At 45.8% G+C, this 24,951-nt stretch overlaps 1 protein-coding gene across 3 annotated transcripts in view; it reads left to right on the plus strand.

Annotated features, from left to right (window-relative positions):
- The window catches only part of ddx52 (DEAD (Asp-Glu-Ala-Asp) box polypeptide 52), a 38,592-nt gene extending 15,026 nt beyond the window's left edge, over positions 1-23,566 (plus strand). For 2 of the 3 annotated variants that reach the window (XM_070858066.1, XM_070858067.1), the window contains exons 10-15: positions 6,029-6,151; positions 7,693-7,843; positions 10,716-10,791; positions 12,463-12,534; positions 21,647-21,739; positions 22,836-23,566. In XM_070858066.1, the coding sequence (XP_070714167.1) occupies positions 6,029-6,151; positions 7,693-7,843; positions 10,716-10,791; positions 12,463-12,534; positions 21,647-21,739; positions 22,836-22,929 (609 nt within the window). In that variant the 3' untranslated portion in view covers positions 22,930-23,566. Of the gene's footprint in view, positions 1-6,028; positions 6,152-7,692; positions 7,844-10,715; positions 10,792-12,462; positions 12,535-21,646; positions 21,740-22,835 lie in introns of those variants that run through there. The other variant, XM_070858068.1, reaches the window with a different exon arrangement.
- The last annotated feature ends 1,385 nt before the right edge of the window (positions 23,567-24,951 follow it).

Consider the following 24,951-nt stretch of genomic DNA (forward strand, 5'->3'; position numbering starts at 1 on the left):
GGGCGGTAAGGGAAGGGATAACCAGCCATGCATAACCAAGGAAATAAAGGAGTGTATCAAATTAAAAACCAATGCGTATAAGGTGTCCAAGGTTAGTGGGAAAATAGAAGATTGGGAAAATTTTAAACGACAGCAAAGAATGACTAAGAAAGCAATAAAGAAAGGAAAGATAGATTACGAAGGTAAACTTGCGCAAAACATAAAAACGGATAGTAAAAGCTTTTACAGATATATAAAACGGAAAAGAGTGACTAAAGTAAATGTTGGTCCCTTAGAAGAGGAGAAGGGGGATTTAATAATGGGAAATGTGGAAATGGCTGAGACCTTAAACAATTATTTTGCTTCGGTCTTCACAGTGGAAGACACAAAAACCATGCCAAAAATTGCTGGTCACAGGAATGTGGGAAGGGAGGACCTTGAGACAATCACTATCACTAGGGGGGTAGTGCTGGACAGGCTAATGGGACTCAAGGTAGACAAGTCCCCTGGTCCTGATGAAATGCATCCCAGGGTATTAAAAGAGATGGCGGAAGTTATAGCAGATGCATTCGTTATAATCTACCAAAATTCTCTGGACTCTGGGGAGGTACCAGCGGATTGGAAAGCAGCTAATGTAACGCCTCTGTTTAAAAAAAGGGGGCAGACAAAAGGCGGGTAACTATTGGCCGGTTAGTTTAACATCTGTAGTGGGGAAAATGCTTGAAGCTATCATTAAGGAAGAAATAGCAGGACATCTAGATAGGAATAGTGCAATCAAGCAGACACAGCATGGATTCATGAAGGGGAAATCATGTTTAACTAATTTACTAGAATTCTTTAAGGATATAACGAGCATGGTGGATAGAGGTGTACCGATGGATGTGGTGTATTTAGATTTTCAAAAGGCATTCGATAAGGTGCCACACAAAAGGTTACTGCAGAAGATAAAGGTGCGCGGAGTCAGAGGAAATGTATTAGCATGGATAGAGAATTGGCTGGCGAACAGAGAGCAGAGAGTCGGGATAAATGGGTCCTTTTCTGGTTGTAAATCGTTGGTTAGTGATGTGCCACAGGGATCGGTGCTGGGACCACAACTGTTTATAATATACATAGATGACCTGGAAGAGGGGACAGAGTGTAGTGTAACAAAATTTGCAGATGACACAAAGATTAGTGGGAAAGCGGGTTGTGTAGAGGACACCGAAAGGCTGCAAAGAGATTTAGATAGGTTAAGCGAATGGGCTAAGATTTGGCAGATGGAATACAATGTTGGAAAGTGTGAGGTCATCCACCTTGGGGGGGAAAAAAAACAGTAAAAGGGAATATTATTTGAATGGGGAGAAATTACAACATGCTGCGAAGAAGAGGGACCTGGGGGTGCATGAAACTCTTTTTGGTTGAAACTCTTTTTGGTGGGGGTGCATGAATCCCAAAAAGTTTGTTTGCAGGTGCAGCAGGTAATCAGGTAGGCGAATGGAATGTTGGCCTTCATTGCGAGAGGGATGGAGTACAAAAGCAGGGAGGTCCTTCTGCAACTGTATAGGGTATTGGTGAGGCCGCACCTGGAGTACTGCGTGCAATTTTGGTCACCTTACTTAAGGAAGGATATACTAGCTTTGGAGGGGGTACAGAGACGGTTCTCAAGGCTGATTCCGGAGATGAGGGGGTTACCTTATGATGATAGATTGAGTTTACTGGGTCTTTACTTGTTGGAGTTCAGAAGAATGAGGGGTGACCTTATAGAAACATTTAAAATAATGAAAGGGATAGACAAGATAGAGGCAGAGAGGTTGTTTCCACTGGTCGGGGAGACTAGAACTAGGGGGCACAGCCTCAAAATACGGGGGAGCCAATTTAAAACCGAGTTGAGAAGGAATTTCTTCTCCCAGAGGGTTGTGAATCTGTGGAATTCTCTGCCCAAGGAAGCAGTTGAGGCTAGCTCATTGAATGTATTCAAATCACAGATAGATAGATTTTTAACCAATAAGAGAATTAAGGGTTACGGGGAGCGGGCGGGTAAGTGGAGCTGAGTCCACGGCCAGATCAGCCATGATCTTGTTGAATGGCGGAGCAGGCTCAAGGGGCTAGATGGCCTACTCCTTCCTGTTCCTAATTCTTATGTTCTTATGATTGGTCAAAAAGCTAGTTGAGCAGATTTGGCATCCTTTTCAGTCCTGGCCTTGCAACCATTGGAAAAGTTGAGCCCTGGCCAATACTGAACTTTTTAACGGTGGATCCTAGGATCCAGGACTAAGATGGGGCCTTTCTGGAGGAATAGTTTTAATTGAGATTGCTCAATCACTCCTAATTAGGGGCTAACTATTGGGTGTCCCAAATAAAGACACTCCGTTGTATATGCTGTGTACTTGTGTAGTTTCCTCTGCCTTCCACTTGGTGGCACCAATTCATAACATTGATGGTTAAAGATCTGGTAAATGACTCACTTTTTAAGATCAACTGTAATTTCCCTTCTCTTCTATCTCTAATCCCAAGTTTCTACCTATAATTTCTAATTCATTTTCTTTCTTGCCACCTCCATATATTTTTTGTCACTGCACCATATTCTGTTGAAAATGGCAGGTAGGAACCATGGGGCCAAGTTTTGACCTGAGTTGCTCCTGTTTTTTTGGAGCAACTAGTTTAGAATGGAGTAGCTTAGAAATTGCAATTCTCGGCATTTAGTTTGCTCCAGTTCTGGTCAGTTAGAACAGTCTCAGTTTGGAACAGATTTTTTTTCAAAAGGGGGCGTATCCGGCCACTTACGCCCGTTTTGAAAGTTTAGGCAGTGAAAACTTACTCCAAACTAACTTAGAATGGAGTAAGTGTAGATTTTTGTACGCTGAGAAAAAACCTTGCCCACACTTAGAAAATCAGGCGTAAGTTACAAATCAGGCGTAGGGAATGGGGGGGGAGGTGGTTTAAAGGGAAGTTTACAAACATTACACACTTCAGTTTTACAAATAAAGAGCCATCATCAATAATAAATTATAAATACAGCAATAAATCAACCAATAAATCAATCAAAAAAAATTAATTAAAAAAATTAATCCATAAATAAACCATTTTCTACTTACCGACTGCAGCACCAGGAGCCCTCCAACAGCGTGCTGGGACGGCCCCCCAGTGTGTCTGTCTGTGTGTGTCTCTCTCACACTCTGTCAGTGTCTGTGTTTGTGGGAGATGGAGGGGTGGGGGGAGAGGAGAGGGAGGGGCGGGGGGAGAGGAGAGGGAGGGGCGGGGGGAGAGGAGAGGGAGGGGCGGGGGGAGAGGATAGGGAGGGGCGGGGGGAGAGGAGAGGGTGGGGCGGGGGGAGAGGGAGGAGTGGGGCGGGGGGAGAGGGAGGAGTGGGGCGGGGGGAGAGGGAGGAGTGGGGCGGGGGGAGAGGGAGGAGTGGGGCGGGGGGAGAGGGAGGAGTGGGGCGGGGGGAGAGGGGGGAGAGGGAGGAGTGGGGCGGGGGGAGAGGGGGGAGAGGGAGGAGTGGGGCGGGGGGAGAGGGAGGAGTGGGGCGGGGGGAGAGGGAGGAGTGGGGCGGGGGGAGAGGGAGGAGTGGGGCGGGGGGAGAGGGAGGAGTGGGGCGGGGGGAGAGGGAGGAGTGGGGCGGGGGGAGAGGGAGGAGTGGGGCGGGGGGAGAGGGAGGAGTGGGGCGGGGGGAGAGGGAGGAGTGGGGCGGGGGGAGAGGGAGGAGTGGGGCGGGGGGAGAGGGAGGAGTGGGGCGGGAGGAGAGGGAGGAGTGGGGCGGGGGGAGAGGGGGGAGAGGGCGGGGCGGGGGAGAGGGAGGGGCGGGGGGAGGGGTGGGGCGGGGGGGAGAGGGAGGGGCGAGGGAGGGGCGGGGGGGAGAGGGAGGGGCGGGGGGAGGGGTGGGGCGGGGGGGAGAGGGAGGAGTGGGGTGGGGCGGGGGGGAGAGGGAGGAGTGGGGTGGGGCGGGGGGGAGAGGGAGGGGTGGGGTGGGGGGAGAGGGAGGAGTGGGGTGGGGGGCGAGGGGGGAGTGGGGTGGGGAGGGGGGAGAGGGAGGAGTGGGGTGGGGGGAGAGGGAGGGGTGGGGTGGGGGGAGAGGGAGGGGTGGGGTGGGGTGGGGGGAGAGGGAGGAGTGGGGTGGGGTGCGGGGAGAGGGAGGAGTGGGGCGGGGAGAGGGAGGAGTGGGGTGGGGTGCGGGGAGAGGGAGGAGTGGGGTGGGGTGCGGGGAGAGGGAGGAGTGGGGTGGGGTGCGGGGAGAGGGAGGAGTGGGGTGGGGTGCGGGGAGAGGGAGGAGTGGGGTGGGGTGCGGGGAGAGGGAGGAGTGGGGTGGGGTGCGGGGAGAGGGAGGAGTGGGGTGGTGTGCGGGGAGAGGGAGGAGTGGGGTGGTGTGCGGGGAGAGGGAGGAGTGGGGTGGTGTGCGGGGAGAGGGAGGAGTGGAGTGGGGGGGGAGAGGGAGGAGTGAGGGGAGGAGGAGTGGGAGGGAGGAGTGGAGTGGGGGGGGAGAGGGACGAGTGGGGGGGGTGGGGGAAGTGGGGAGGGGGTGGGGGGAGAGGAGGGGGGGTGAGGGGACGGGAGGAGTGGGGGGGGAGGGAGAGAGAGGGAGGAGTGGGGGGGGGAGGGAGGAGTGGGGGGGGAGAGAGGGAGGTGTGGGGGGGAGGGGAGAGTGGGGGGGGTGGAGTGGGAGGAGTGGGGGGGGAGGGGAGTGGGAGGAGTGGGGGGGGTGGAGAGGGAGGAGTGGGGGGGGAGAGGGAGGAGTGGGGGGGGAGAGGGAGGAGTGGTGGGGGGGCGGGGAGAGAGGGAGGTGTGGTGGGGGGGCGGGGTGAGGGAGGTGTGGTGTGGGGGCGGGGAGAGGGAGGAGTGGTGGGGGGCGGGGGAGAGAGGGAGGAGTGGTGGGGGGGCGGAGGAGTGGGGGGGGGAGGAGGGGAGGGGGTGAGGGGGAGGAGTGGGGGGGGAGGGGGTGAGGGGGAGGAGTGGGGGGGAGGCGGAGAGGGAGGAGTTAGGGAGTGGGGGGGACAGGGAGGGAGGTGGGGGAGCGCGGGTCGGTTCCTGGGAGGGGGGAGTCGGGTCTGGGAGCGGGGCGGGGGAGAGAGGGTTGGGGGGAGGGCAGGGGTCAGGAGCTGGGGGAGGGGGGGGAGAGTCGGGGCGGGAGCTGGGGGGGGGGGGTGTGGTTTGAGAGCCAGCTGAAGGGAGGAAGTGGGAGGTGCATCCTGATCCACACAGCCCCAGTGAGCCCATTTGGCCAGGGCTCGGGGCTGTGTACTTCGGGCCCCTCCCACACAGTCTTGGGCACCTAGAGCTACTGCAAATGTGCGCCCACTGTAGCGCGCCTGTGCAGAGGTCGCAGCACTGTTTTCAGCGAAGGGACCTGGCTCTGCCCCCCACAGCTCATGCTGCGCCGCGCCCAGCTCCAGAGGACCTGCAGGGAGCTGGAGAATCGGTAAGTATTTGGCGCAGCCCGAAACTTGGACCCCCTGCTTCCAGACTTTTGTTGATGCCTTTTCCCCTATCACTTTCTCTTTTCCATCCCTACCTCAAGGGAATTTTGGGAAAAGATTGAAGCATTACTTAGCTACTCCTACTAATTCCTGATGTAGCATGGTGGAGAAGCAATGAGTGTCCCTGCATGCAGCCATTCTTACTTCCATTTACTGTTAACCTGGGGAAATATACAAGCCTGTTTCTCACCTATCACTTACTGATAAAGCTGTTGTGTAAGGTGGGTGGAATGTCGTGCTTCATTATAAAGAGAAACCTTCTGTTGCTGAACTCAGGCAGTGATGCATTGCCTAGTGTTACACTGTGTTTGATTAAAAATGACTGTCGGTCGGTGCCTGCGTGGGTTTGTAACAGAAAAGCCAACTGGTTCAATGTTGTTTGGTCCTATGAGCACCTATACTCAATCCATATTGAACATTCATTTTTGGTGTCGTAAAATTTTTCATAAATCTCATGATTTGTATGGCTACCAACACGTGGCATTCTCCGTATTGTGCGAGCACTCTCTTGGTTATAGTAATAGTTTGAATTTGTAGTAGTGTGACTTGTTTCATTTGCATCTGTGTGTGTGTAATATGCAAACTCTTTTTCCTTCAAGGGTTTTTCACCTCCTGTGCTGGTTTTTGTTCAGTCTATTGAAAGAGCAAGGGAACTCTTTCACGAGTTGATCTACGAGGGCATTAATGTTGAGGTTATCCACGCAGAAAGAACACAACAACAGGTATAGTGACTTCGATTTTGTTTGAAGAAACCAAACACAACAAACTCATAGGTTAACAGTTGAAACAGAAAAATTGACATAATTAGTAATTAATGATCCATATTTTAAATTTTCCAAAACTTCTTTTGAACATTGGAGAATTTTTTTTTTACATTGATATAGTACCAGTATATATTTTCAACACAGCATTTGCAGGAGGGGACATTGACAACCTAATTGTGCAATAACTTAACACGCTTCAGGTCCACAGTGGACATGGAATGGGGACAGCACAGCTGGACAGGGACTGTCTTGCCCTCTCTGGGGTTGTTTTGGGATTAGACCACTGTACAGTTGGAGACCAGTGTATGTTCTCACTGGCGATTTCACTCCTAAATGGCCTGGCATTAATTCTTAAGATGATGCCCTCTACTAAAGGAAATTAGTTTCTCTGTACCTACCCTATCGAATCCCTGAGGTTGTTGAATGTGGAGGTCAAAGGCCTGCCCTTGGTTGGGTTAGCAGTGAGTGGGGAGGGGTGGGGGGTCAGAGCATTTATGCTTTTTTTAAAGTTTGAGATGCAGGGTCCTGTTTGTTTTTCTTTTTCTTTTTGCCTGACCAGCACTCCCATCAGTTAACACCAGTGATGAAGAACGTATTCCACTCCATACTGTGCCATGCTTTTATGTGGGTGAGATTTCTATCAAACACTGACAGCTGATTCTGGAGCAGTTAATTCAGGCTGCTGCCTGGGCCATGATATTGGGTCCTTGTGACTCTTGTTAAGGGAAAGGGAAGTCCGCAGTGGATACCTCTTAAGGAAATGCAACTTGATGTAATGTTTGGAGAGCTTTTCAGCCGGGAAGGCAAAATGGTCAGCGTTGCGAAATGGTCAGAGTTGTCAACTTTTCCGTAGTTAGGAACATTGTTGTTCTCTGTGCACAAACATCTCCTGGGAGCAAGAAGCTGCCTAGATTTAGGAATAATACTTTGAGCCAGGAATGAGTTAATCTTGTATTAGTGAGTGTCATCATTAGTACAACTTTTTAAATAAATTAGCCATTTGACAAGGAATTGTGAGCTTCCCTGATGATTCATTTGGTAGCTGCAAACATCACCCAACTGATACTGAGCCAGACAACCAGCAGTGACCTGTTCTGAATTAGCCGATCTTGGCTGCAAGCACCGGATTTGGCAGCAGTGCGCTCAGGCTAGGATAGGGAATAAAATCAGGCGAGCTTCCCATCATCTCTATTGGTTGGACACTGTGCCTTTGAGGATCAGGAAAGGATTGCCCTTGGTTGTGAAACCCACTCTGGTGGAATCAGCACTCGCTATCGAGGCTCACACGCAAAGAGCCTCATGTTGAGGTACTGGGTGACTTACGGTGCTTACAGTTCAAGTTAATGCCATGTATTTTCACTTAATTTTAAACTAAGATCTCTTGGATCCCTTATGAACCGAGATACTGGAGCTTTGAATCAAGGTCTGTTTTTACTTTGTGCATGTCTGTCGCTGCCGCAGCAATTGAATTTTGTTTTTGTTTTTGTTTCCCTCCCCAGAGAGATAATGTAGTTTGCAGCTTCAGAGCAGGAAAAATTTGGGTCCTCATTTGCACTGCACTCATGGCTCGAGGTATTGATTTTAAAGGAGTGAATCTAGTCATCAACTACGACTTTCCAACTAGTGCTGTTGAATACATTCATAGAATAGGTATGTACACAGTTTTTTCTCTGCACTCGGTGAAATTGCAAATATTTGAAAGAAAGACTTGCATTTATATAGCACCTTTCACGACCTCAGGACATCCCAAAATGCTTTACAGCTAATTAAATACTTTTGGAGTGTAGTCACTGTTGTAATGTGGGAAACGTGGTAGCCAAATTGCACACTGCAAGCATCCACAAACAGCAATGTGACAATAACCAGATAATCTTTTTTTTTTGTGATGTTGATTGAGGGATAAATATTGGCCAGGGCACTGAGCATAACTCCTCTGCTCTTCTTCGAAATAGTGCGCTGAGATCTTTTGCGTTCACCTGAGAGAGCAGTCGGGGCTTCTGTTTAATGTCTCATCCAAAAGACAGCACCTCCAACAGTGCAGCACTCCCTCAGCATGGCACTAGAGTGTCAGCCTAGATTTATGTGCTCAAGTCCCTGGAGAAGGACTTGAACCCACAACCTTCTGACTCTGAGGCGAGAGTGCTCCCCGCTGAGCCATGGCTGACGTTTATAGAAAAGCGAATACACTGGATAGCACTAATAGATATTTTGGACTTTGCGAAGATAGATTATGTTTTGCAGCATCCTGAACTATGTTTCTAGACACAGGAATGTGGGCTCTTGTGAGGCAACGAGGGTTTTAAAATTCAAGTTTATGTGCAGCTTCATTTTAAAATGCAAAAATTGTATTGCAAATGTTTGTGCTACAGCATCTTTCACCAACATTCCCCCTCCCTAGTGAGTATATTCTCAAGGAAAAAGGAGATAATAGTTCTGAGTTCTAAATTTACTTGTTAAATCCCTAATGTATGATCATTTTTGAGCAATAATTGTTGAAGGGCTGACAAAGCCTTCTGAAATGTGCAGTACTTTGTGCACAATAAGAACTGATTACCGGCTTCTCAGAAAGTCGAGCCAACTCTTGTGTGTTGGATTTATTTTGTCCAGTGGTCAATCCAGTAATTGTGGCCAATATGGCCATCATCTAATTTAGAGGGATTAGAAGTTTTGAAAATTTACCTTTCCACCCATACCTGACGCAATATGGGAGTAATCTGGTCCCAGGTGTGCAGGAGTCATTAAGAGGAGCCCAGTGCCTGATCCCTAAGGGAATGTTCCTAGAATCTGTTTGGTGCTTCTTCCTTCTGTGTGATCCTCTGCCGATGGGCATCATCTGAATTCCCATATTGAACTGCAACCTCTTGCTCAAATTATTAATTATGGGGCAAAGTAATGCAGAACCACATTGATGTTCTTGAAACTCAGATTTACATTGCACAACCTTGCGATTCTGTGTGCACAGCAGAACCTCAAGCACTGACCACTTTGATTCCATGGAAACCATGTGAAAAGAAAACAAAATGGCTTCAACCAAATTGAAAGCTGTAATTAAGCAACGACAGAAAACAAGTGACTCCTGGCAATTTTGCTTCTATTAAAATGTGTAATAATCAGCTCTCATGATGGTGTAATGTTGGCCATTACATGGCAGTGCTGGTTGTAAGCCATACCGATCAGAAGGTCCTGGGTTCAGTCTTGTTTCTCAGTTTTCCCACACTTTGTGCTGTGTTAGCTGACCTCAGCTGGGGTGCAGTAGAAGTGCTACAAATGGCCTCTTTGGCCCTGGCTAGGGAGTGGAAAAATTAACCACAGTTCGCACTCCTGATTGCTGTCCAGTGACCCCTGTTGGAAGTGCACGTGGGGACAGTATCAGGCTCAGCTGTTAAGTCAACGCTCGCTGTTTAGGCTCCGGAAGACTGGTCACTTGGGCAAAGTAGCAGAGAGCAACTGTGAAACTACAGGTTGAGCCTCACTTATCCAGAACCCTCGGGACCTGGCCTGTTCCGGATAAGGGATTTTTCCGGACGAGGGGTGGTCACGTTAAATTGGATGGTGCAGGTACTGAGCAAGGGGATATCGGGGCTAGCTGGCTTGGGGCAGGGAGTGCGGGAGAGGGATCGGGGGGGGTGGCGGTGGTGGATCGCGGGGTTAGGTCAGCAATTGCGGGAGTCGGCAGCGAGGAAGGACTTCAATTTGTTCATGGCGGAGTTCTGCGCATACGCCGCACGATGGCCGGGAATGGTTCCGGACGAGGGGTGGTTCCAGATAAGGGAGGTTCAACCTGTATACGCCCATTGGTCTCAGAAGAAGAGGATATCGCTGAGGGAAATGTATTTTCTGATCTAAATCTGAATTCTTACTACATTTTCTATTATCTGTCACCTTGTACCATGGCCGTCATTTCTTTGATGGCAAGAGAATACTAGAATCGCACAATAATACTTGTATTTATGCAGTACCTGTATCACATTCAGTTATTTACTTTTGTAGTGCAGTGATATTTAGGCAAATGCAGCAGCCATTCTGCACCAACAGCATCCCGCTAACAACACTTGGGTGAATGGCTTTTGGTGATATCGGTTGCGGGAGAAATGTTGACTAGTTGTCTTTGAATAGTGGCATGAGACCTTTATCAGAATAGGCAGTTGGGACCTCTCATCCAAAGGCAAACGCCTCTGATGATGAAGCACTCATTTGGTACTTTAGTAAAATATCAGCCGGGATTATGTCCTCTGATCTGGAGGCGAGAATGCTGGGAGGGAGTGAAGAGCTTACCTGTAGAGGGAAAAGCAGAAGACTGATCAATTCATGCTACTTTTACATGCCTCATAGTGGCTAGTTATAAAATAGTATTGACACAGCCCTCCTGATTCAAGATGGATGGGTGGCTGGTAGAGGAGTATTTTCAATGTTTTTAATCATCGGGTGGTTGTGAAAGGTGCTATATAAATGTAAGTCTTTTTTCTTTTCTGTGAAGTGACTATCACTTGAGTTTTTCTGACGAGTGTATTTTTATAACTAGGACGTACTGGAAGAGCTGGTCATCGAGGAAAGGCTCTTACATTTTTCACAGAAGATGATAAACCACTTTTACGGAGGTCAGTTTGAACTGAGTGTACAGGAAGCTAGAGTTTCTCCATTATCCAAGTAAAATGAATCCACTGTTTGGTATATAGGGAGATTGCATGCCTGTGTTTCTTTTAATAGGGGTACTTTTAGACAAGGAAAGAAAATAATGCTTGATGTACATACGTGTAAATTATTCCATTTTTTTGAGGCAGAGCAAATGTATTGTGATACGTATAATTGAGCTGTCCCTTATTGTGAATAAAATATTCTTTGTATATTGTTGGTGCTCACTGACTGGATATTGAAATATTGCTAAATTTGTGTAAGTGTTATACGTTTTAACAATCTCCTACATATAATGAGCATACAGAGGCTGCTTGCTTTTCCTAGTTTAACATCTAAAAAGTGACAACCATTATTAGGCAGAGGCAATGTCAGGTTTGCTCCAGTGAACTGTTTTCCGTCGGAGAAACAATAAAGATCAGTCATTTTGCAATAAATCGCTAGCAAATGCTTCGGCTCTTATCCCAAAGGGTGTAGTGTTTTATTTGGGTAGTTTAAAAAAAATCTTCTTTAAAACTAAAAGCCTATATAAAATGATGGAGGTGAAAGAGTGCCACTAACTTTGTAAAAAAAAAAAAACAGCTTTAAAAAATAGCCTTCAGACTGGTTAGCTTTTGACGTGCTGCAGTCAGAAGAGCAGATTCATCGTTTGGCCAAGCTGATTCACAGGACCAAGATGACTTCAGATAGATGCAATTATTCTGTGTTATCGCGTTGTTGTCTCCTTGGCAAATGGTTTAAATCTATGTTGTTTATATTTTAGCAATTTGGAAAGAAAATTCCTGCCCTAATGCACTGTATACATTAATACAAGTTTTATTTTCTTACAACTCAGTTGATTCTAAGTTCCTCGGTTGTGGAGGCGAAAAGGTAGTCAGTTGCTGTCACGAATAGTGCTTTTTTTGTTGATGCCTTGGACACCATTCTACTTGGAAGGCGTATCATTATTTTTCTGTTGGATAAACTGTGTTCATACGGCGCTTACTTTTCTCATTCCAGTTGACTTTCTAGTACTTCATTGGTCAGAAGCCAATTATAATGTGTGTACTGAAATATATTAAGTTCTCTTAACTGTGCTGCCATATTTAATATTATCAAGGATGTTACACATGCACGTAATTAATAGCTATCAGTAGGATGCTGTGATCTGTTCTCCCTTGTGTGAATTTATACAGTTAATTGGTCTCCGTTCCAGTATTGAAATTGTTTACACTACAGCAGCACTGCCTGCCAAGATCACAGTGCCTTAGAACGCAGTGTAGTGCAGTGCACATCCTCAATGGTAGCTAAGCTAACTTCTAACCTGAATGGGATGAGGCTGGATCTGGCATCATTGCAAACATCTTGTCGCTTAGTGGACTGATTTATAATTTGTACAAACATTTGGCAATCGCTGATGAGCCCGTGGAATTCAGAGCGAAGAACTATTAGCTGATGTGTGAGAGGCAGAAGTGACTTGTTTGCTAGATGCTTAATTCATCAGTCTTGTACTGTGATGGGTTCAAGGGGCTCAATTGATCAGTGCTGACACTTTGTGCCAAAAATGTCACCCAGTCTAGTTATAGTTGATGTGACATTGTGACTGAAATTTTTCAGAAACGTGCAGTTTTTTGCTAATTCTTTTTCTATTCAATTAGTATAGCAAATGTTATCAAACAAGCTGGCTGCCCTGTACCAGACTACATGATGCAAATAAATAAACTGCAAAGGTAAGTGCCCATAATTTTAAAAACGTGTTAGCTAACTAATATTAGAGATGCCGTATATGGCTGTTTCAGACAAAGGAGTGATTTGATCTTGGTGAGTGGGCTGGGTTGCAAGATTGGTGGTTGGCATATGAAGTGAAGCCAGTTGGTTCTTCAACTTCCAAACAAAGTTGTACTTACCTAGGAATGCAACAGGCTTGAACTTGTGTTTCATTCTCTTCCCTCCCCCCTCCTTTTGTCTTTTTAGTGTAGTGTGCTCGAAGATGAATTATTTTACATACATACCTCCCCCTTTTTTTTTTAGAGATAGCAAAGCAAGTCTAAGTTGTGATAAGTCAGCTTTTGTTTGCAATGACTGATTTAAGAATTAGAATTTTAATTGCCTCCTCAGGAAGAATTACACTTATTTTAAGGGGAGCAGTAATTTAAAGGAGGAGTCTTGTCAGCAGTAAAGTTAAGCACGCTGACTGGCGCGGTCCCGGCCTGCAAGACCATCAGCAGGCCGGGGCCATCGGAGGAAGCAGCGTGCGGCGGCGGGAAGGCGACGGCTACGAAGCCAGGTCGCTGATTACAGTGCGGGCAGGCACAGCAGGAGGGGCGAAGGAGCGGCAAAAGTCCCGTAGAGGGAAGTGACCGAGGCCCAGGAGAGACGCGAACCTGGGGCCCAGGGGCAGCACGGGCCAACCCACACTGCGATATGTGTGCGCGCTCAGTCCGTGCAACAGAGCTGGTCTCCAGTTAGTCTTGGTTAATCCTTGCCACTGGACCAAGACCTAGCTCTGTCAAGTCCAAGCACAGGCATCTTCCATTCTTCACGATGTAGTTCGGGACCGGGAATATTAGGTCCTTCATTGAAACACCTGTGAACTCATCCCTTTTTGGCGTGGAAGCAAGTACAGGGCCTTAGTGAGGCCTCACCTGGAATATTGTGTTCAGTTTTGGTCTCCTAATCTGAGGAAGGACGTTCTTGTTATTGAGGGAGTGCAGCGAAGGTTCACCAGACTGATTCCTGGGATGGCAGGACTGACATATGAGGAGAGACTGGATCAACTGGGCCTGTATTCACTGGAGTTTAGAAGGATGAGGGGGGATTTCATAGAAACATATAAAATTCTGATGGGACTGGACAGGTTAGATGCAGGAAGAATATTCCCGATGTTGGGGGAAGTCCAGAACCAGGGGACATAATCTAAGGATAAGGGATAAGCCATTTAGGACTGAGATGAGGAGAAACTGCTTCACTCAGAGTTGTTAACTTGTGGAATTCTCTACCGCAGAGAGTTGTTGATGCCAGTTCATTGGATATATTCAAGAGGGAGTTAGATATGGCCCTTACGGCTAAAGGGATCAAGGGGTATGGAGAGAAAGCGGGAAAGGGGTACTGAGGTGAATGATCAGCCATGATCTTATTGAATGGTGGTGCAGGCTCGAAGGTCCGAATGGTCTACTCCTGCACCTATTTTCTATGTTTCTATGTTTTCTATGTTTCTATGTTTTCTATGTTTCTATCCTCACTTCGAGGGACTGCCTATGATGATGATGTAAATTAAAAAAGAAAAAAATTGGAGAATTGGAATTTTACCAACCTCATTTGTTTCTCTGCTGTGGAACAAAAGTTTTTTTTTCCCTTCACCTTTCCATGCTGTCAATTAGTGGCGTCTGCACACAGCTCTACCAGTGCTGCTTTGAGCTGGCTTTCAGGAATGATGCCAGGGAAACCCGAGGTTGATTTTTTTCTCTCTTTTTCTTCTCTGTGAAAGTAATAGGCTTCCATTTAGTGTGGCTGAGATTGAGGATGGAAGATTGATCCTGCATCCCTGCTCTTTCCATTTGCAACAGAGGGTTACCTTGTGTTTAGCTGTACAGCTTTTATGTATTGCACACTTCTGATTCTATGGGCTCAATTTTCCCCAGTGATTTGCGCCGTTTTTTTGGCGTGCACCGCTTTTTTTGGCCTAAATTTAAGAATCCAAGTTTCCTCCAAAGATTGTGCACCAGCATAACTCCGTTACGATTTTTTTAAGTTAGTAACCTGATGTCTGTGCAGTTTTTCATTTTATGCAAGTTTGGCCAACTTACAATTCTCCGAGGATGGCGTATGTGACCACTCCCAAAAAACATTCTGGGCACTTAAGAAAAACCAGCGCACATCAAAAAATCGGCACAGAAAGACGCCATTGTTTTTATGCAAAGTTTTGGAGCAAGTCAAGACACATTAAATATGCATCAAGCTTAATTTTTTCCAACTGAAAATGCAGAAAATGGAAGTTTTTAATTTTTTCTTTAATTTTGGATTTTAAAAAAAGTGTCACTCCACCACTGAACGTCTACAAACCGGGCTCGAGGGTCGGAGCGTCGGCCGGCAGAATTGGTCCTTCACCCGGACACAAGGGCTCGGCTTCAAAAGAAGTCCGGGTGGGTGGGGGTGGGGTTGTGAAAGCCGAGCTGAAGGGATGAGAATCCTTACACTATGCAGCAAGCAGCACCAAATGAAGCCCGGGTGGGGGTGGGGTAGGCGGGGCTGGTGGTGGTGGTTCCCGACCTAAGCAAGCCTATTGCGCATGCTCAGACCTGGGTGTGGTCCATACTAGGGCATCGACCTTGGGGAGAGAGACAACAAAGAAGCTTGTCCTGCCTGCCGTTTTGAGCTTCTTGCAAAGGTACAATTTAATCATGGGGGCAATACTGACAATGCTATACCTCGTGCAAGCTTTCTGCATGATGGTGCTGTGGAGGAGACAATTGATTCGACGTCATCGCATGAGGAACCTCGAGCACGTAGGATAATGGGCAGGAGGCCTTACCCACGTCTGGTATATTGAGACAGCCGTTCATATCTGCATCTGAGTGATGCACACTGTGTGAGAAGGCTGCATTTCTGCAAAGAAGTTGTAATCGAGATCTGTGAGTTAGTAAAAGCAGACCTGCAACCTAGAAGCGTCAGGAGGACTGCTTTGTCAATTGAAGTGAAGGTTATAGCTGCACTTTCATTCTATGCATCTGGATCGTTCCAGGCCACAACTGGGGATGTGTGCGCCATTTCTCAACATGCAACACATCACTGCACTCAGCAGGTGACTGCTGCACTATATGCCCGGAGGAATGACTACATAAAGTTCTCCATGACCGTGCAGGCAATGCTTGAAAGGGCTGTGGGCTTCTCCAGGATTGCTGGTTTCCCAAAGGTACAGGGCTGCATTGATTGTTCCGACATCGCCTTGCAAACACCTTTGGAGGATTCCGAGATGTACAGGAACAGAAAAGGCTTCCACTCCATTAATGTGCAACTCGTGTGTGATGACATACATCGCATCATGTCCGTTGATGTGAGATACCTTGGGAGCACCCATGATGCGTTCATCTTACGCGAGAGCGCTATATCAGCCATGCTTCAGCAGCAGCTAGAAGGGCAGAGCTGACAAAGGGTACAGCCTCGCCACCTGGCTCATGCCCCTACGCGTAACCCGAACAGAAGCTGACAGGGAATGCAACATGTCGCACATTGCGATGCGCAGCATAATCGAGAGGACCGTTGGCATTTTGAAACCGCGTTGCCATTTTCTGGAGGCTACTTGCAATACTCCCCTGAGATTGTTGGTCAGTTCACTGTTGTGTGCTGCATGCTGCATAACTTAGCCATCATAAGGCAGCAGCAGCTGGTCGTCGAAGACCCACCTGAGGTGAGAGTGGCTGATGATGAGGAGGAAGATGCAGAGGACAAGGAAGCCATGCAACTACCTGAACCCGGAGCACGACGGCGGAGGAGGGCGGGCAGGTTATGCCCCTTTAACGATTGCTCGAACCTTACGCCAGCAGCTCATCCACGAACGCTTTGTTACCTGAAGGCTCAGTCGCAATTATTCAAAATGTTTACTGTTTGGACCTGTTCTGTAATGTTGTGTTAATGGAACAAATAATGGAAATGATTCGGTTATAATTAAAAATATATTTTATTCAAAAGTTTAACAAACACTTGTTTGTACCTTACTTAACTTTAATAAAAAATATTCTTGTATCAAACGTTAAAGTTTTTAGTTAAGATTACTTACAAACTTTTAAACTTGTAAATTTACATAACTTACAAAAAAATTTTTATTTGAGAACAGTTAAAATAGTAACGACAACAGCAGCAAAGAAAGTCTGCACCCTTCTCTCCTCCACCTTAGTCTAAGACCACCCGCTGCGCTTGACCTTGTTGACTCCACCCCTGCCTCCAGGCAGTGCACAGTGTTTCTCGGGTTGGTACCAACCTTATTCTTTCGAACATCCTGGGTAATGCACACTTCTTGATGGTGAGGGGCAGGTGGTAATGTGGAAGGCTCGGCTTGAGCTTCTTCAGAGGCTGGTCTGGGGTTTGGAGTGGAAGTGGCAGTTGATTCTGTCAATGGTGGTCTGGGCGTGTTCCCTTATTGCAGCAGCTAACTCCGACATTCCCTCCCTCATGTGCCCTGACAGTGTCTCAACGACCTGCAACATTCCCTCCCTCATGTTCACTGACAGCACATCAGCTGCCTGAGACATTCCCTCCCTCATGTTCCTGGACAGTGTTCCCATTTCTCGTGAGAGTGTTGTTACTTCTCCCGACAGTCCCGATACCTCATCACCCACCCCACTGATGGTGTCCAGGAGTGATCGCGTATGGTCAGTGCTCTCCGCGCTCATTGCCATCATCTGACTCACATGTTATTTCCTGCACCTCAGGAGAGCGCTGTCGAGCTCTCCTTCCCCTCCTCACCCTGGGTGTGGCTCGCTGCATCCCACTGGGACCCGCTGCCTTGCACCCAACTGGAATCCCCAGCCTCGGACTGTGTGAAACCATGGAATGCCCCAACACCACTCGTACCATTCAGGAAAGGGGCTGGCACCTCAACCTGCCCCTTCCCTTTACCCCCATGGTCTGGAAGGTGGGATTGGAAGATGTTCTCCTTCAGGCTTGTCCGCATCTGAATCTTCTACGTCGTCAGGGTTGGCCTCCAGTTCTGCAAAATATAACAACAGACAAATGGTTAGCAGAGGAGGGGGCAGGGTGGGTGGCATGAGTAGACTCCTACAGCGCAGGTAGCAGGCTGATTTGAAGGACCACAATGAATGATCGCACATTGCATCAGCCGAAGCGTAGCTGACCGAGACATCCCCATGAACCGAAGCATGGCGAGCCCATGCAGTACTTAACATTTAGCAAAGCCAGACAGTGGAATTTGCAGGACTTACCCTCTCCCTCGAATGTGGGCCCAGCTTGTGCAGTGCTGGTTGCTTTTCTCCAGGCAGGACCCATCAAAGCAGCGACCCTGTCTTCCAAGGGTGTCAGTGGGTGCAGATTTGCCGGGCCTCCGCCTGTTCGAGTTCTTTCTCTTTTGTTGTGTGCCACCTTCCTCTGCAAAGATGAAAATATAACCTTTTAGAGAGGGTGTCTTTCTGTTGGGTCGGACATATACAGATGGTCACATTTACAATTGCAATTCCAGTGAATAAATTAAAATATTACTTAGACTAACTACTTGACTAAGGTCCTGCCACTTCTTTTTATACTGGTCTCCAGACCTCAGGGTGGTCACCATTGCACAGTAATCTTCTGCAAGTTGGTTCCAGCGTTTCTTCATTTAATAAGAACATAAGAAATAGGAACAGGAGTAGGCCATACGGCCCCTCGAGCCTGCTCCGCCATTCAATAAGATCATGGCTGATCTGATCATGGAGTCAGCTCCACTTCCCCGCCCGCTCCCCATAACCCCTTATTCCCTTATCGTTTACCAAACTGTCTATTTCTGTCTTAAATTTATTCAATGTCCCAGCTTCCACAGCTCTCTGAGGCAGCGAATTCCACAGATTTACAACCCTCTGATAGAAGAAATTTCTCCTCATCTCTCTTAAATGGATGGCCCCTTATTCTAAGATCATGCCCTCTAGTTCTAGTCTTCCCCATCAGTGGAAACATCCTCTCTGCATCCACCTTGTCAAGTACTCTCATAATCTCACACATTTTGATAAGATCACCTCTCATTTTTCTGAATTCCAATGAGGTAGAGGCCCAACCTACTTTCCTCATAAGTAAACTGCCTCATCCCCGGAATCAACCGAGTGAACCTTCTCTGAACTGCCTCCAAAGCAAGTATATCCTTTCGTAAATATGAAAACGAAAACTGCACACAGTATTCCAGGTGTGGCCTCACCAATACCTTATATAGCTCCATCCCCTTTGCAATAAAGGCCAAGATACCATTGGCCTTCCTGATCACTTGCTGTACCTGCATACTATCCTTTTCCGTTTCATGAACAAGTACTCCCAGGTCCCGCTGTACTGCAGCACTTTGCAATCTTTCTCTATTTAAATAATAACTTGCTCTTTGATTTTTTTTTTCTGCCAAAGTGCATGATCTCACACTTTCCAACATTATACTCCATCTGCCAAATTTTTGCCCACTCTCTTAGCCTGTCTATGTCCTTTTGCAGATTTTTTGTGTCCTCCTCACACATTGCTTTTCCTCCCATCTTTGTATCATCAGCAAACTTGGCTACATTACACTCGGTCCCTTCATCCAAGTCATTAATATAGATTGTAAATAGTTGAGGACCCAGCACCGATCCCTGTGGCACCCCACTAGTTACTGATTGCCAACCGGAAAATGACCTGTTTATCCCGACTCTTTTTTTCTGTTAGTTAGCCAATCCTCTATCCATGCTAATATATTACCCCCAACCCTGTGAACTTTTATCTTGTGCAATAACCTTTTATGTGGCAGCTTGTCAAATGCCTTCTGGAAGTCCAAACACACCACATCCACTGGTTCCCCTTTATCCACCCTGTTCGTTACATCCTCAAAGAACTCCAGCAAATTTGTCAAACATGATTTCCCCTTCATAAATCTATGCTGACTCTGTCTGACCGAATTTTGCTTTTCCAAATGTCCTGCTACTGCTTTAATAATGGACTCCAACATTTTCCCAACTACAGATGTTAGGCCAACTGGTCTATAGTTTCCTGCTTTTTGTCTGCCTCCTTTTTTAAATAGGGGCGTTACATTTGCAGTTTTCCAATCTGCTGGGACCTCTCCAGAATCCAGGGAATTTTGGTAAATTACAACCAATGCATCTGCTATCCCTGCCGCTACTTCTCTTAAGACCCTAGGATGCAAGCCATCAGGTCCAGGGGATTTATCTGCCTTTAGTCCCATTATCTTATTGAGTACCACCTCCTTAGTGATTGTGTTAAGTTCCTCCCCCCCCCCCCCCCTATAGCCCCTTGGCTATCCACTGTTGGAATATTGTTAGTGTCCTCTACCGTAAAGACTGATACAAAATATTTGTTCAGAGTTTCTGCCATCTCCATGTTCCCCATTACTACTTCCCTGGTCGCGTCCTCTAAGGGACCAACATTTACTTTAGCCACTCTCTTCCTTTTTATATATCTACAGAAACTCTTGCTATCTGTTTTTATATTTTGTGCTAGCTTACTTTCATAGTCTATCTTTCCTTTCTTAATCATTTTTTTAGTTGTTCTTCGCTGGCTTTTAAAAGCTTTCCAGTCTTCTGCCCTCCCACTAGTTTTGCCCACTTTGTATGCCCTTGCTTTTAATTGGATAGCGTCCTTAATTTCCTTAGTTAGCCACGGGTGGCGATCTTTTCTGTAACACCCTTTCCTCCTCACTGGAATATCTTTTTCTTGAGAGTTGTGAAATATCTCCTTAAATGTACACCACTGTTCATCATCAACCGTCCTACACTTTAATCTATTTTTCCAGTCCATTTTACCCAACTTGCCCTCATACCTTCATAGTCTCCTTTATTTAAGCTTAGTACGCTGGTTAGAGATCTAACCACCTCACCCTCCATCTGGATTTGAAATTCAATCCTGATATGATTACTCATTCCGAGGGGATCTTTTACTAGGAAACTTTTATGTGACCTCTGCTGGTGGCCAGCTCGTGCCATCTGGCCTCAATTACAGTAACCAGTGCCTCCACTTCATCCTGTAAGAAATTCTTGGCCCTTGAGCCGCGTTGCATCTTGTTATTGCAGCTCCGATTTTTCCAATGAGAAATTGGCTCCTTAAAAATGGCCGAATGCAGACCGGGAACTGTACTGGGCATGCGCACCCATAGCAATCATGTCAAAAACGTCCTTTTTTTTTCGTGCATGTGCAGAAAGGAGGGCGACGGCATCGTTTTTTTCAGCGCAGACATTAGGCACCACCCCCCGAAGCTAAAGGGCAGGCTGTGCGGTGCCAATTTCAAAAAATAGAACGGAGAAACTTGCTACTTCTTTTTTGGGGAGTAATTGGTGCCAAAAAAAACTAGCATTACTGGCAATACGCCAAAAAACGTCATGGGGAAAATTGAGCCCATTAACTTAACATTTATCTTTTTGAACTGATAAATGCTCTAATCCCAATTATACACAGATACAAGTTGTAAGATTGACACATGCATTTAAAACGTGCTCAAGTTGTATTGATCCTTCATTTGTTCATCATTCATGTACAATAGACTGTCCATAATGAGAGAAGGCCACAAGTTATTCTATTTCTGAATTGGCCACCCTCATGAGATTTACGTGGTTTCTCATGAACTCTGTTAATGACTGGCTTTTCCATCGTTCTCTTCATTTCATGTTCTTCCATCGACGGTAATGGTATGCTTGCTGTTTCTTATTCAAGACCAGTCATTCTTTCCCTTATCTCAAAGTTCTGAATGATAATCCGATCAAATGTGACAGATGAACTTCCATTGAAGAATGTGGATAATTGCATCAAATGGATGCCTACTTTTACATTGTGGAATATAAATGTTTTAGGAATATTTTATTGCTACCTCAGAATAATCTGGCACAGACACTGAGGCCGACTATTCCACAAATGCAAAGGAAAGAAAGATAGGAGCTTAGTGTCTCTCTGAAGTAACGTCCCTGCAATAATGCCAATTCCCAGCATGGGCTTGAACCCAAATCCTGCTGATGCCCCAAATTAAGGGAGGATTGAACCTTTCAGCACAGCAGTCTGTGTCCGATAACTAGCCCAATCTTAGTACATGTGAATGTTGTTTTATCAAATCATTTTTTCAATTTCTGTTTTGATTTTGAAACTTGTGTAATAATGGCTGTCATCTCGCCCTCATTGCAGTAAACAGAAGAAAAGGTTGATCAAAAATCCAATCAAACGAGCGGGTATCAAGACCACACCGAAATACTTCCTAGAAAAGGCAGCCAGGAAGAAGTAAGAGTTTTTTTTTTTGCATTTCATGTGTTTACTTTTGCATTAAACGGTGTGAATTAAACAACAATATTTCTAAGCTCTCTGAAACTGATCTAAATTAGTCAACAGACCAACTCATTTTTGAACTAAAAATTTACAATATTGCTTTATGTTAGCTTTGCGCGAGATCGTATGTTTCGAAGACTCACAACTTCTAATGTGTAGGTGTTCTGACATCTTGAGCGGTACACTATTCCTCCTCTGAAAATTCATTTGTAGAATTGAGGGGAAAAGTTTGTATGTTTTTAAAAATGAAGCGTTTTGAATGCTTTTTTTAAAAAAAATAGCAGTCGCTAGAATGTTGGGTAAACCTATGTTTAATTTATTTATGAATTATTGCCTCAAGTATAAAGATAAAATTACTTTACTTTAAAAGATATTTATAGTATTTTCTTATAAATGGAGGGTGTGTGCCGTGTAGGATGGGAAAGTGGAGTTGAGATCAAAGATCAGCTACGATCTTATTGAATGGCAAAGATGGTTCAAGGGGCCGTATGGCCTATCCCTGCTCCAAATTCTTATGTTCTTCTGTTATATGGGATAGTGGTGGTGTATGCAAATAACCCAGTAGCAGGATCCAAATGGGTAGCACTGTTTGATTTAAAACTGACTTAAGGTTACTTGTGTTCAATTTGTAGAATTCCACTTTGATTCCTTAAATCAAATATTGAAGAATTAAATAATGCAGTAATAATTGTTTGAAATCAAATAGCAGAATTTTGAGTTCTGTAACATTGAACATCACCTGAATGGGGCAAGTTAGAATCTCTTGTCCAATTGGTATGTTAGCTGTCTGTTGGATAGTTGACTAGATGCAACACTGACAGTAAGTCTGGTGATTGCTGAGCTATAAATGCTATATTGCAAAAGGGAGGATTTGGTGTGTGAAATAAGGCCCAAAATAGTCATTGGAAAAGTAATTGGAAAATTTGAAGACTAAATGGGAATGTAGAAAAAGTGATGCTGCAGTATAAGTCCAGTTTGTGTTGTATCTCAGGATTCCAGCAATTAGCTCCAATGAAACTTAATCTTTATACTTTTACTTTTCTGTTTTCAGAAAAATGATTCAGAAGAGCAAGAAGAAGAAAAAAGAGAAATCCCATACAAGTTTGCCATCCACCAGTGCCAAAAGAGGTTCTGCTGACAGCTAATGTAGTGTTGCTGGAAATGGTCACGATTGCACCGTCACATACAGCAGTTAAAAAACGAAGCATCTGATGAGCACGACCAGATCTACCGCAGAGATTTATGCTGAACAGTGCTATTGTTTTCACTTCTGCATTTAAAAAAAAACTAAGATGTTTATCTAATTTTTTTTAAATAAGCGCTAAGAGCGCAGTGCTGCTGGTGTGATACTGCAAGATTGTGGTCTTTTCTGCATTGTTTGAACCGTTAAAAATAATCAGTATGTACTATCATAGCAACTATTGTGGGAGTGAAGAAGTGATCGTCACGCACACTTAAAATGGCAACTTTTATCTGATACGGGAAGTTGTACTTTGGATATTTTAAATTATTTCTCCAAATAATTTATTGTAAGGAAGTTACTCTGCATAACAGATATAGTTACATACGACAGTGTTTGGGATATCACTGACAGAATTTAGGGTAAAGTTTGAATAGATGCCTGTGCAGTGATTAATCTTCAGCAAAAAGTCATTAGTTTTATCATTTAAATATCCAATGTTAATGTAATGAGTGAAATTTGGTGTCAGCACAGACTGTTCTCTTTATCATTGTCTGAGATGCAGCATTCTATAATAAAAATGTGTATTTCATAATTGACAAGTCCCTGGATTGAGCAAAATACGCTATTTGTTTTAGTGGAAGAGTTTTGAATTAGTTGATGTGAGGGCATGGGACTGAAAGTAAAGTCAGTGAGCTATTCTCACTCTTGCAAGCTACTGTGCTTCCAATTGTCCTTTACAGTTACAGTGAAATCTTATTATTCATTCTCGGAATGTGGGCAAGGCTCGCGTTTATTGCCCATCCCTAGTTTCTCTCAAGATAATTGCCGCCTTGAACAACAATTAAGAGTCAACCATGTTGGTGTGGGGCAGGAGTCACATATAGGCCAGACTGAGTAAGGACAGCAGATTTCCCTCCCTAAAGGACATAAGTGAACCAGTTGGGTTTTTACAACAATCTGACAGCTTTATTGTCACTTTTATTGACACAGTCCCCACCACTTGTCATCTATATGAAACAAATGGGGCTAACCATTTTCCATTACCAATGAATTTAATTACAAAGGCGCCACTTACAACACATCAAGTGTGTCGGCTATTCCAGCAATTCAATAAGCTTTTCACACAGGGCTGTAGTAATACCCGCCCTCCTGTATGGCTCAGAGACATGGACCGTGTCCAGTAGACACCTCAAGTCGCTGGAGAAATACCACCAACGATGCCTCCGCAAGATCCTACAAATCCCCTGGGAGGACAGACGCACTAACATTAGCATCCTCGACCAGGTCAACATCCCCAGCATTGAAGCACTGACCACACTTGATCAGCTCCGCTGGGCAGGCCACATCATTCGCCTGCCAGACACACGACTCCCAAAGCAAGCGCTCTATTTGGAACTCCTTCACGGCAAACCAGCCAAAGGTGGGCAGAGAAAACGTTACAGGGACACCCTGAAAGCCTCCCTGAAAAAGTGCAACATCCCCACTGACACCTGGGAGTCCCTGGCCAAACACTGCCCTAAATGGAGAAAGTGCATCTGGGAGGGGGCCGAGCACCTCGAGTCTCATCGCCGAAAGCGTGCAGAAATCAAGTGCAGGCAGTGGAAAGAGTGTGCAGCAAACCTGTCCCACCCACCCTTTCCCTCAACGACTATCTGTTCCACCTGTGACAGGGACTGTGGTTCTCGTATTGTTCAGCCATCTAAGGACTCATTTTTAAGAGTGGAAGCAAGTCTTCCTTGATTCTGAGGGACTGCCTATGATGATGGAGCGATTAAATACTGTGCACTTGAGGAGCTGAGTGCCTCAGTACTGCAGTGCCACTAATGCAAAATGTTTTAGCAAAAAGGAATGAATTTGGTACAAATCATATTTATTGAAAGTGCTGTCCACCCCATGCTGACCTACATTGGCTCCCAGTTAAACAATGCCTTGATTTCAAAATTCTCATCCTTGTTTACAAATCAATCCATTGACTTGCCCCTCC

Source organism: Pristiophorus japonicus, chromosome 16 (genome assembly GCF_044704955.1).
Source record: "Pristiophorus japonicus isolate sPriJap1 chromosome 16, sPriJap1.hap1, whole genome shotgun sequence".
Taxonomy (NCBI): domain Eukaryota; kingdom Metazoa; phylum Chordata; class Chondrichthyes; family Pristiophoridae; genus Pristiophorus; species Pristiophorus japonicus.